This window comes from Leucoraja erinacea, chromosome 37 (assembly GCF_028641065.1).
Source record: "Leucoraja erinacea ecotype New England chromosome 37, Leri_hhj_1, whole genome shotgun sequence".
Taxonomy (NCBI): Eukaryota; Metazoa; Chordata; class Chondrichthyes; order Rajiformes; family Rajidae; genus Leucoraja; species Leucoraja erinaceus.
In genome coordinates this window covers 10,106,320-10,119,233 of record NC_073413.1, presented here as the reverse complement: position 1 = coordinate 10,119,233, position 12,914 = coordinate 10,106,320, and the positions used below count along the sequence as shown (strand labels likewise).

Below are 12,914 nucleotides of genomic sequence, written 5' to 3'. Positions count from 1 at the left end.
GCTGCTGGCTACTTCCTCTAAAAGGAAGCAGACCCAGGCAAGAAAAATAGATGCAAACGAAACATTAATTTAAAATTAAAAAAACTCAAAGAGAAATTGTACAAAATCTCCCCAAACAAAAATAAAATCAACCCCAAAATTCTTCCTTTCCAACTTCAATTTAAATACTTATAGAGGGCAGTTTTTCTCCCCCCCCACCAAGATTTAAGTATTATTTTAAATACAAAATGCAAAGTTTTGGAAGGAGATATTTGGGGTTGATTTTTGGCTTGTTTGGTGGGGGAGGGGATTTGCACAATTTTTACAGGAGGATATTTTTTAAACATAATTACAATAATCTGTAGCATTGCCATAATACAATTTTGCAGCAGATTTGTGGAATTTATTGCATGGTAATGCAGTCTTGCAGCATTCCCGGAGGTTCGTATTCGTACACATTGCCTGGTGATACATTTTCGGAGCAACGCATGATATTTGGAGCATTGTACGATGATGTTTTTTTGTTCCCCAATGGATTATTTACCATGTTAAAACTTACCCAGGTAAATGTCCCCGAAAGAGCCGCTGCCAATCTTCCTGCCCAGCCTGTATTTGTTTCCAACTCTCAGCTCCATCTTTATTTTGCTCTGGAAAAAGAAAATTAAAGAAGGGGGGAGGGGGAGGGAAGAGAAAGAGCCTTCAGTTTGGTGTTTGGTGTCGTCTCTGCCTCCTGTGACTGGGGAAGAGGGTGGGTGAATGGATGAGGGGAGGGAGGGAGGGAGGGCGGGGGGGGAGGCACTATCCCCGCCGATTTAACCGTCAAAACGTCGAGGCCGACCCCCAATATCGCCGCCACCGCCTCGGCAAGAGGGCGGGGGATGTGATCCGGCGGTTGTCGCGGCTCTCCGGCCGCTGGGGAGGGAGGATGGCCAAGGATTGCCGCCCGCTCGCTTACCTTCCTCCTCCCTGTCGCCGCCGCCGCCGCGCTCCTCACGACCTCGCCATTATTTACAACGGAGGCCCGGTGACGTCACCGCCGCCCCTCCCCCCCCCCCCCCCCCCCCACCCCCGCGAGAGCGCTCCGCTCCGGGACCCGGATGCACGTCCGCGTCAGAGAGGGCGGGGCAGGCGAGCGAGGCGAGGCGGTGCGCACCCACAAACTCCCAGATTTTGGTTCTTGAGTCTTTTGAGTTGGGTTTTTGAGGTTTTTTTGGGTTTGAGATTTGAACATTTGAGAATTTGGAGATTTAGAGAATTTGTAGATTTAGAGAATTTGTACATTTAGAGAATTTGTACATTTAGAGAATTTGCACATTTAGAGAATTTGTACATTTAGAGAACTTGTACATTTAGAGAATTTGGAAATTTTGAGAATTTGTACATTTAGAGAATTTGTACATTTAGAGAACTTGTACATTTAGAGAATTTGGAAATTTTGAGATTTAGTAAAATTTGAAGATTTGAGGATTTGGAGATTCAGAAAATTTTGAGATTTAGAAATTTTGAGATTTGGAGATTTAGAAATGTTGAGATATGAGATTTAGAAATTTGGAGATTTGGAGATTTAGAAATGTTGAGATTTAGAAATTTGGAGATTTTGAGATTTGAGATTTTTAGAAATTTGGAGATTTAGAAATTTGGAGATTTGGAGATTTAGAAATGTTGAGATGTAGAAATTTGGAGATTTTGAGATTTAGAGAATTGGAGATTTGGGATTTGAGAATTTGGAGAGAGAATTGGAGATCTGGAGATTTGAGATCTGAGTTTTCAAAGGTCTGTTTATTGTGAATGCAGACATGGAATTCTCTGCCTCAGAGGTGGAGACGGGTTCTCTGGATGCTTTCAAGAGAGAGCTAGATAGGGCTCTTAAAGATAGTGGAGTCAGGAGAGAAGGAATGGGTAGACACAAAATGCTGGAATAACTCAACGGGACAGGCAGTCCCAGCCTACTCAGCCTCTCCCTATAGCTCAGACCCTTTAGTCTTGGCAACACCCTTGTGAATCTTCTCTATACCATTTCCAGCTTGACAACACCTTCCCAACACATGTTAAGGGTGTCAAGGGTTATGAGGAGCAGGCAGGAGAGTGGGGTTAGGAGGGGGAGATAGATCAGCCATGATTGAGCGGCGGAGTTGACTTGATGGGCCGAATGGCCTAATGTTACTGCTGTCACTTATGACCTTATGATAACGTGGTGCCCAGAACTGAACACAATATGTACACAATAAGAGAAATCATGAGAGGAATAGATCGGATAGATGCAGAGTAAGTGAATCGAGGACCAGGACATAGGTTTAAGGTGAAGGGGAAAAGATTTTATACAAATCTGAGGGGTAACATTCTCACACAAAGGGTGGTGGGGTGTACGGAACAAGCTGCCAGCGGAGATAGTTGAGGCTGGGACTATCCCAACATTTAAGAAAAAGTGAGACAGGTGCATGGATAGGACAAGTTTGGAGGGATATGGGCTAAACGCGGGCAGATGGGACTAATGTAGCTGGGACATGTTGGTCGGTGTGGGCAAGTTGGGCCGAAGGGCCTGTTTCCACACTGTATCACGCGATGACTCCATGACTGATAAAGTTTTCTCCTCCATGTGGATATAAACAGCAGAAAAAAAAAGAAAATCCACTTGAGAATGCAGAGGGCCTCGGTTCAATGTATCATCCCTATAAATGGCACCTGTAGTAAGTGCCTCCTTCGGTGTGATTAGAATGCCAGTCTGAATTTGTATGCTTATTTCTCTGGGGTGAGACTAGAATAAACAATGTCATGAGTCAGAGATAGGGATGCTGCAAAATACACTGTGGTTACTGCCAATTACATATTTATCCAAGCTTTTAAACACGGGCACGGCACCTCTCGTGTGTAGGAAGGAACTGCAGATGCTGCTTTACACAAAAGACAGACACAAAATGCAAGAGTAACTCAGCGGGACAGGCAGCATCTCTGGAGAGAAGAAATGGGTGACGTTTCGGGTCGAGGCCCTTCTTCCTGAAGGTGTCAAGGGTTATGGGGAGAAGGCAGGGGAATGGGGTTAGGAGGGATAGACACAAAATGCTGGAGTAACTCAGCGGGACCCGCAGCATCTCTGGGTAGAAGGACGTTTCGGGTGGCTGTATCTGTCTGAAGAAGGGTCTCGACCCGTAACGTCACCCATCCCTTCTCTCCAGAGATGCTGCCAGTCTCACTGAGTTACTCCAGCATTTTGTGTCAATCTTAGATACGCTCACAGGGAGGTGACTAGGGGGCAGGGAGAAAAATACTGCATTTAAAGACTGCACAGTGGTGCAGCGGTAGAGTTGCTGCCCCACAGCGCCAGAGACACGGGTTCAATACAGACTACGGGTGCTGTCTGTACGGAGTTTGTATGTTATCCACGTGACCGCATGGGGTTTCCCGGATGCTCCGGTTTCCTCCCACACTCCAAAGACGTGCAGATTTGTAGGCTATTTGGCTTCTGTAAATTGTCCCTAGTGTGTGGGATTGAACTAGTGTACAGGTGATCGCTGGCCAGCGCGAACCTGGTGGGCCGAAGGGCCTGTTTCCACGCTGTATTTCTAAACTAAAACGAAAAAAAACCTCTCACTTTGCAAAATGTTCCATATCCATATTATCTTAAGAAAAGCTTTTGTTGCGTGCTGTCCAGTCAGCAGAAAGACAATACATGATTACAATCTAGCTCTTCACAGCGTACAGATACATGATGAGGGAATAACGTCTTGTCTATCACTGGCCAAATGTTGTGCCTTCCACCACAGGTGATGAATGCTGTGATGGATGTTTGTGTTAAAAATATATATTTTCATTTCACCTGCACTTTATGTCCAAGTGGCAAATAAAACTGATATTGATTGATTGACATTGATTTGGAACAAGTGACAAGGGCCATGGGCAGGAAGGCAGGAAGTTAGGATTAAGAGGCAGAGATCAGCCATGATTGAACGGCGGAGTGGACTCGATGGGCCGAATGCCCTAATTCTACTCCTTTAACTTGTGAACTTGCGCAAGTGATCGGCTGCAATGCGAAGAATTTTTGTTATAAGCCTGAATAAGCAGCAGCGAATAAGCAATCGCTGCTCTAAACCGACCCTGCTGAGTGCTCCCCTCCCCACCCCCACCCCCATGAACTGTCTCCCTCGGATGGCCACCTCGCACATCGAGTCGGCACAGACATTTGCACTTTAGACTGTTTTACTGTTCTTTTATTTTATAAATCAGGTTTCTCTGGGTATCTAAATTTTATTAATCGTTTAAGTTATGACACGGATGGAAGCTGCATACCAAATCTCGTTGCACCTATGTGCAGTGATAATAAAAGATATTATTATTATGACACAATTTGTAAAAGCATTATACGATACAATGCAAAGTCAGCGCCACAAGTCTATAGTCATTGGAGGAGCTGGGGTGCGTCCCCTTTGGTACAGGGACCAGGCAGGATGTCTTCCACATCAGAGGAACCCTTCTGCAGACAGGCTCAGGCTGAAGATATGCTGGAGTACTTATTGGCCCCTGTGCCTAACTCTGCCTTTGTCCACGCAGTTTAACATGCAAGATGAAACTGTACAAGGCCTCGTGAGGGAAGTGATGAGTTACGAGCGCTGTGTGCGTAGCTGGAGGCAGGAATGGAGGATTAACTCACGGACCAGGGAATTCACACCTGAGCATGACATCATTTAGGTCACATTTGTTTTGCACAGTTGCCACTGCCGTGGAGGAGGAAGTGAAAGAAATCTATGAACCCACCACACTACTGTAATGAGTAGTTTAGTTTTGTTTATAGACAATAGACAATAGGTGCAGGAGTAGGGCCATTTGGCCCTTCGAGCCAGCACCGCCATTCAATGTGATCATGGCTGATCGGTTCGGTTTCTCACCCACCCCCTGCACCGCGAGGGTCAATTTTAGAGGGGTAATTAACAGACAAATCCGCGCGTCTTCGGGACGTGGGAAGAAACCGGAGCACCCGGAGGAAACCCACGGGGTCACAGGGAGAACATGCAAACTCCACACAGACAGCGCCCGAGGTGAGATTCAAACTTGGGTTGCCGGTGCTGTAAGGCAGAGGCTCTACCCGAGGTAACAGCGCCTGAGAAGCAAGATCATCAGCTTTAAGAACAGCTTCTTCCCACTTTTGAACACAGCCCAGCAAGTATAATCTTCCACGCACCTTGTCTTCAGTTGCACTATGAACTTTGGTTTCTGAACTATAGTTAGCTTGTTTTACTGTTACTAATTGATCGTTTTATTGATTATTATATATTATTCTGCAGGTTATCATAATTGAGCTTTAAAGCTGCAGCAAGTGTAAATGTTATTGTTCGATTGCCAATACATACGACAAACATTCTTGACTCTCTCTCGAGCTCCCATCTGACCTCAGCCAAGTGTTTTCTTTGCGATCTTGGGCAATGCCAGCTAGGACTAGAGGTCGTAGCCTCAGAATTAAAAGACGTTCCTTAAGGAAGGAGATGAGGAGGAATTTATTCAGTCAGAGAGTGGTGAATCTGTGGAATTCTTTGCCACAGATGGCTGTGGAGGCCACGTCAATGGATATTTCAGAAATGTTTTTTAATGACAACCTTGACATCCTGGGATCAAAATTAAGAGCCTCTCTTCACAGAACAATCTATAATCTCACCAAACTTTGCCTTGTGGTGAGATCCCCCCCCACCTTAAAGTGGAGTTTCAAGATTGTTAAGGGTTTGCACACATTAGAGGCAGGAAACATGTTCCCCATGTTGGAGGAGTCCAGAACCAGGGGCCACACAGTTTAATAAGGAGTATGCCATTTAGAACAGAGATGAGGAGACACTTTTTCCACACAGTGAGTGGCGAGTCTGTGGAATTCCCTGCCTCAGAGGGTGGTGGAGGCGGGTTCTCTAGATACTTTAAACTAGAGAGAACTAGATGAAGCTCTTAAAAATAGTGGAGTCTGGGGATATGGGGAGAAGGCAGGAACGGGGTTCTGATTGGGGATGATCAGCCATGATCACATTGAATGGCGGTGCTGGCTCGAGGGGGCCGAATGGCCTACTCCTACATCTATTGTCTATTGAACAAGGGTACCGACCCGAAACATCCCCTGTCCATGTCCTCCAGAGATGCTGCCTGACCTGCTGAGTTACTCCAGCACTTTTGCATGGCTCCTTCCAAGATTCCAGCACCAGCAGTTCCTCGAGTCCCCAATACCTATCGTGACAAACGCACACACACACACACAAAAAAATCGGGCCACGGAATGTACAAACCATGCCGTCCTTTTTCCTGATCTTGTTGGCGAATTTCGGCAGGGTGCTGGAGAGAGCAGCGAGCTGCCTGAACATGATGGTGTGTAAGTAGATTGATGAACGCCCCATTGTGACATCCTTCCCAAAGCTAAATGATGTCAGCTGATTCACAATAACAATTTGTTAAGTCATTTGGCCGTTAGTCTCACTCTGCTTTCCTGTTGCACGGTTTCTCTGTGTCATCGTTTTTGGAACCATTGGTCACAATGGTCGCCAACTCTCAGGTTAAAGTATGAAATGATGGGAGGCAATGGACATGCAGCGTCTCTAGACCAAAGAAGTGGGTGACATTTATGGTCAGAACCCTTTTTCAGACCCACGCGCTGCAGTTCTTTCCCACACATTCAATCCTCAGAACAAATAATAGCATCATCTGGAAATTGAGTCTTAGACAATAGGCAATAGGTGCAGGAGTAGGCCATTTGGCCCTTCGAGCCAGCACCACCATTAAATGTGATCATGTCTGATCTTCCCCAATCAGTACCCCGTTCCTGCCTTCTCCCATATCCCCTGACTCCGCTATTTTTAAGAGCCCTATTGAGCTCTCTCTTGAAAGCATCCATAGAACCTGCCTCTTGAGGCAGAGAATTCCAGACTCACCACTCTCTGTGAGAAAAAGTGTTTCCTCATCTCCGATCTAAATGGCCAACTCCTTATTCTTAAACTGTGGCCCCTGGTTCTGGACTCCCCCAACATCGGAAACACGTTTCCTGCCTCTAGCGTGTCCAAGCCCTTTACATATGTTTCAATGAGATTCCCTCTCATCCTTCTAAACTCCAGAGTGTACAAGCCCAGCTGCTCCATTTTCTCAGCATATGACAGTCCCGACAGTGCTTCATTATCATCGTGTGCACCAAGACACAGTGAAATTCTTTTGTTTTACGTGTAGGAGTTGCTTGGGGTGCTTTAGACTTTGGAAATACAGTGTGGAAAACAGGACCTTCAGCCCACCTGGTCTGCGCCGACCAGCAATCCCCTTACACTAGCACTATCCCACACAATTTCACCAAAGCCAATTAACTCTACAAACCTGTACGTCTTTGGAGTGTGAGAGAAATCCAGTGCATCTGGAGAAAACCCACACGGTCAGAGCGAGAACGTACAAACTCCGTACAGACAGCAGCCGCAATCAGGATCAAACCCAGGTCTTTGGCGATGAGAGGCTGCAACTCTACCGCTGTGTCACTGGGCTGCCCCATATCTTCTTTATAATATACAGATTAATAAGCCTTTGGCTTCTCATTAAACCTACTAGCCAGTTACATTTCATGGCCACACTGGCCCTTCCGATTCCCAGTCTGGAAGTCTTTCCTGCCTGGTTTATTCTACAAGGCCATCTTTCATTTCATCTCTTACTTTGGTTTCCTTTTTCTTGTGTGCTAATTAGTTAAAACTGGCATCACCCGATCTTAACATTTGCTCTATCTGTGGAAGTGCCAGGTTGGATGCAAATTTGAAGAATATGTATAGCTACAAATTGGCTGGAAATACGAGAGCATTTCTAAGTCAGCAAATTATTCTAGGGAGGGGTTGCCAGTGGGAAAGTCTTTCACTAAATAAACCAGTGACGTTTTTGTTGTTCCATTCATCTTACACGAGCAACTCAAAAATAGAAGAGATTTCAGCCTGTTTAGTGTATATATGTTTGTGCATGAATATATATACACACACACACATGAATATATATATACACACATATATATATATATATATATATATCAACACACCTATTATATATATCCGTACACATCTACATATATATATATGGACAGGGCAGGGCAGCACACTGGCGTGGGGTAGAGCTGCTGCCTTACAGCATCAGAGATCCGGGTTCAATCCTGATATACAGGGATGTCTATATATATATACATGTACATTTTACCTGTACACATACTCCAATTACTATGGTATATATATATATATTAAACATAGAAAATAGGTGCAGGAGTAGGCCATTCGGCCCTTCGAGCCTGCACCGCCATTCGATATGATCATGGCTGATCATCCCTGCCTTCTCTCCATACCCCCTGATCCCTTTAGCCACAAGGGCCACATCTAACTCCCTCTTAAATATAGCCAATGAACTGGCCTCAACTATCTTCTGTGGCAGAGAATTCCAGATTCACCACTCTGTGTAAAAAATGATTGTGTGTGTGTGTGTGTGTGTGCGTGTGTGTGCGTGTGTGTGCGTGTGTGTGCGTGTGTGTGTGTGTGTGTGTGTGTGTGTGAGATGGTGCTCATGCATGGGGATCGGTGGTCGGCACGGACTCGGTGGGCAAAAGGGCCGGTTTCCACACAGCATCTCTAAACTAAACAAATATACACACACACACACACAGGTCTGAAGAAGGGTTTCGGCCCGAAACTTTGCCTATTTCCTTCGCTCCATAGATGCTGCTGCACCCGCTGAGCATATTGACATACTTACACACACACACACACACACATGTCTAACTTTTTTCATTTATTAGCGTATTATGTTTTATTGGTTAGCGTATTATGTTTTATATATTCTGTTGTGCCGCTGCAAGAATTTCATTGTTCTGTTTGTGACGGATGACAATAAAACACACTTGCTTTTTGTTCAGTAAAATGCCATTGGATAAGCACAGAATAGCTTCCCACTCTGCACTCAGCTGATCTGTGTAGTCACGTTGACACAGTAGGACTGGAAAATATCCACGGCCGCAACTATCTGGAGAACTCAGCAGGAAGTTAGTGTCACAAATCCAACGCAAAATATTTTGGAAGAATTTTATGCAAATCTTTGAAATACGAAGTAATTTGTTTCTTTGTTAGACACAAAAATACTGGAGTAACTCAGCAGGTCAGGCAGCATCGCTGGAGGAAAGGTATAGGTGACATTACAATAGACAATAGGTGCAGGAGTAGGCCATTCGGCCCTTCGAGCTAGCACCGGCATTCAATGTGATCATGGCTGATCATCCCCAATCAGTACCCCGTTCCTGCCTTCTCCCCATATCCCCTGACTCCGCTATTTTTTATGAGCCCTATCCAGCTCCCTTGAAAACATCCAGAGAACTTGCCTCCACCGCCCTCTGAGGCAGAGAAATCCAGACTCACCACTCTCTGAGAAAAAGTGTTTCCTCGTCTCCGTTCTAAATGGCTTACTCCTTATTCTTAAACTGTGGCCTCTGGTTCTGGACTCCCCCAACATCGGGAACATGTTTCCTACCTCTAGCGTGTCCAAGCCTTTAACAATCTTATATGTTTCAATGAGATACCCTCTCATCCTTCTAAACTCCAGAGTGTACAAGCCCAGCTGCTCCATTCTCTCAGCATATGACAGCCCCGCCATCCCGGGAATTAACCTTGTAAACCTACGCTGCACTCCCTCAATTACGGGTTAAGACCCATCTTCAGACTGAAGGGTATTGCAAGTATTAGACACTTTAAAAAACAGACAAAAGCAGATCCTTTCTTGATCCATTTTTAAGGCAGAGATATTCAGTTGCCGGTGGTGGACCTGTACTAAATGTCAAATTCTGCACCTTCAGAAAGACAAGTTAAAAATTCATTTATTAGCTCATGAGCCTACTTATTACGGTTAGTTACATTGGTACAGCAGTAGAGTTGCTATCTACCTTATAGCGCCAGAGACCCAGGTTCGTTCCCGAATACGAGTGCTTTTCTGTACGAATTTTGTACGTTCTCCCCATGGGTTTTCTCCAAGATCTTCGGTTTCTTCCCACACTCCAAAGACGTGTAGGTTTGTAGGCTAACTGGCTTGGTATAAATGTAAATTGTCCCAAGTGTGTATGTGTGTGTAGGTCAGTGTTAATGTGCGGGGATCGCTGGTCGGCACGGACTCGGTGGGCCGAAGGGCCTGTTTCCGTGCTGTATCGCTAAACTAAACGAAGCTCAGTTCACAATTTCTTTCATCTGGGAGCATGAATGGCAGGATCCAGAGGCTCAGACCAAATACATAAAAGTTGACTTCAGGTGAAGCAGCTCTTTAGGCTGTTCTATATTTAAAGTAACCATGTCAAGGAAGTGTTTAAAAAGCTGGTCAGTCTGACATTTGCATTATCATCCATCTGAAGCATAGCTGCACTCTCCATGTTGTGGTGAGATTGTACATACCTTTACTGTACAATTTATTGTCATTATGACCATTGCCATGCCAATTGAAGACAACGAGAAGTATCAAGGCTTGTGGTGTAAAGCTCCCAAGTCAAAAAGAGAGAAACTGAACAGTATTTTAAAGAGTAGGATTCAAAGGATTATCCTGGAGGAAAACTTTGGAGAACAATTTACAGACCTCGATGTTTGACCACCAAAGATCAGTCGATTAATGGGCATGCCCAGCAGGACAGAATGATCAGGACCAGTATCCCAAAGTGGTATAGAACTGGCAGAGAATAGCGACACAAGGACTGGGAATACGGGAGTGATTTAACAAAGAGGACGAATGCTTTACAAAGATGCATTTGAGACAGTAACGCAAATGCATTGAGACTTTGCAGGGAAGATTGCAAAAATATCTTCTGGCTGTTAGATGGCCAAAGGGCACCAAGGTGGCACAGTGAAGGTGTTGCTGCCTTGCAGCGCCAGAGGCCCAGGTTCTAATCCTGACTACTGGTGCAATCTGTACAGAGTTTGTATATTCTCCCTATGACAGCGTGGGTTTTCTCTGGGTGCTCCGATTTTTTCCCCACATGCCAAAGACATCCAGGTTTTTTAGGCGGTAAAAATTGTACATCGTCCCTAACGTGTAGGATAGTGTTAAGTGTATGGAGACCGCTGGTCGGCGTGGACTGGGTGGGTCGAAGGGCCTGCTTCTCATTTATTTCAAGAGGGCTAGAATACAAAAACGGGGATGTAATACTAAGGTTCTATAAGGCGCTGGTCAGGCCGCATTTGGAGTACTGTGAGCAATTTTGGGCCATACAACCGAGGATGTGCTGGCCCTGGACAGGGTCCATTGGAAGTTTACAAGAATGATCCGAGGAATGAATGGGTTAACGTAGGATGAGCATTTGACGGCACTGGGCCTGTACTTGCTGGAGTTTAGAAGGCTGAGCGGGACCTCATTGAAGTTTACCGATTAGTGAAAGGTTTGGATAGAGTGGATGAGGAGAGGATGTTTCTACTAGTGGAAGGGTCAAGGACTAGAGGTCATAGCCTCAGAATTAAAAGACATTCCCTATGGAAGATGAGGAGGAATTTCTTTAGTCAGAGGGTGGTGAATCTGTGGAATTATTTGCCACAGAAGGCTGTGGAGGCCACGTCAGTGGATATATTGAAGGCAGAGATAGACAGACTGGACATAAACAAGTTTGGTGAAAGGTTCGGGAAAATATGATCCCAAGGAGTGAAGCTGGTTAGTTTAACACATGGAAAAAGGAAATAGGACCTGCCAACTGTCCAGTTTGTTTGCCTAATACAAGCACAGGTTTTGAAATGCGAAAGGTTGCAATAGTATCACATATGATCAATTGAAGTGGTTCTTAAAACAGTTATGAGAAAGTCTGAACATTTATTTAAGCAATATCATACAAAGCAAGATAGTTACGCAATTACAAATTCAGATGACACTGTTCTTTTTTAAATTGAAAAAAAAATCTTCAAACGTTGTAATTAGTGAGTGGAGATTCATGTTAGTGAGGTTTATTGTTTAGGTATTATTAATCCAACAGTTCAAATTGAAAACCTTGACAACATGGAAAGACCACTTGTTCATGGAGCCAATGCTTTTGTATGTCCATCCCTGACCATATCGCACACAAGAGCAGTACAGAGACCCAATGTGTAGGAAGGAACTGCAGATGCTGGTTTACACCGAAGATAAGACACAAAATGCTGGAGTACCTCAGCGGGACAGGCAGCATCTCTGGATAGAACCTCTAGATCCTCTAACCAGAGATGCGGCCTGTCCCGCTGAGTTACTCCAGCATTTTGTGTCTCTCTTCAGTACTGCGATCCACACTATCCTGCAGTCATAGGCCTTTTGTGCAGCAGTAGTCTTTAGAGCTGGAAATAGACAGGTCAGATCAGGAAATAATAAAATCAATATTCTTTTTCTTAAGCACACCAGTTCCTTTTTACGATCCACACAACATAAAATAATGAACGGCAAACAACGACTATGATGAATGAATGGCTGCAGGATAGTGGCATATTATTATCCAATGGCAGAACGCACGCCTGCAAGTTAAACCCCATTGACCGACTAGGTTGAGACCAGTGGTTGACTGAGGCTTCAAGAGTAACAAGACTTGCATGATTCAGTCGATACTAAATTTGGCTTTGGTCTTCAGTGTACTCTCCTCCACTAAACACGAGTGCAACACCAGTCTGTTTACAACAAGTCCATAATGTTTTAAAAGATAACCTTCAAGTCCACCACACATGTTTCTGGTCTCCTGACGGCCAGTAGTGAATGGCAACATCTCTGGCCCTCTCGACTTCATTGCGGGATTCCGCTGGGGCTGAATGATATCAAATCCTGGAGGGCAGCTCCAAATGGGTGAACGAGCTGGTCCTCTGCACTTGCTCCAAATGGGCTCATGTAATTGTCGTCCTTCTGCTTAAAAACACAAGAGCCGCTAAAGTTGAAAATGCTTTCAGTACCCAAACGTAAAACAAGGACCCAAAATAAATCCAGCTGAAAAGTTAAAC

General features: G+C 44.9%; 2 protein-coding genes across 4 annotated transcripts in view; both read right to left on the bottom strand.

Annotated features, from left to right (window-relative positions):
- The window catches only part of LOC129713940 (casein kinase I-like), a 49,822-nt gene extending 43,466 nt beyond the window's left edge, over positions 1–6,356 (bottom strand). Inside the window, 2 exon segments of the mRNA XM_055663351.1 lie at positions 539–626; positions 6,234–6,356. Coding sequence (XP_055519326.1) covers positions 539–626; positions 6,234–6,341 — 196 coding nt within the window. The 5' untranslated portion in view covers positions 6,342–6,356.
- Positions 6,357–11,881: 5,525 nt separating this feature from the next.
- dlgap5 (discs, large (Drosophila) homolog-associated protein 5) overlaps positions 11,882–12,914 on the bottom strand; it is a 30,380-nt gene continuing 29,347 nt past the window's right edge. The window contains exons 17-18 of one of the 3 annotated variants that reach the window (XR_008726296.1): positions 12,183–12,822; positions 11,882–12,104 (exon numbers count right to left, since the gene is read on the bottom strand). Coding sequence is in view for 2 of the 3 variants with exons in the window: in XM_055663349.1 (XP_055519324.1) it covers positions 12,703–12,822 (120 nt within the window). In the remaining variant the exon portion in view is untranslated. Of the gene's footprint in view, positions 12,823–12,914 lie in introns of all 3 variants that reach the window. The other 2 variants (XM_055663350.1, XM_055663349.1) reach the window with 2 other exon arrangements.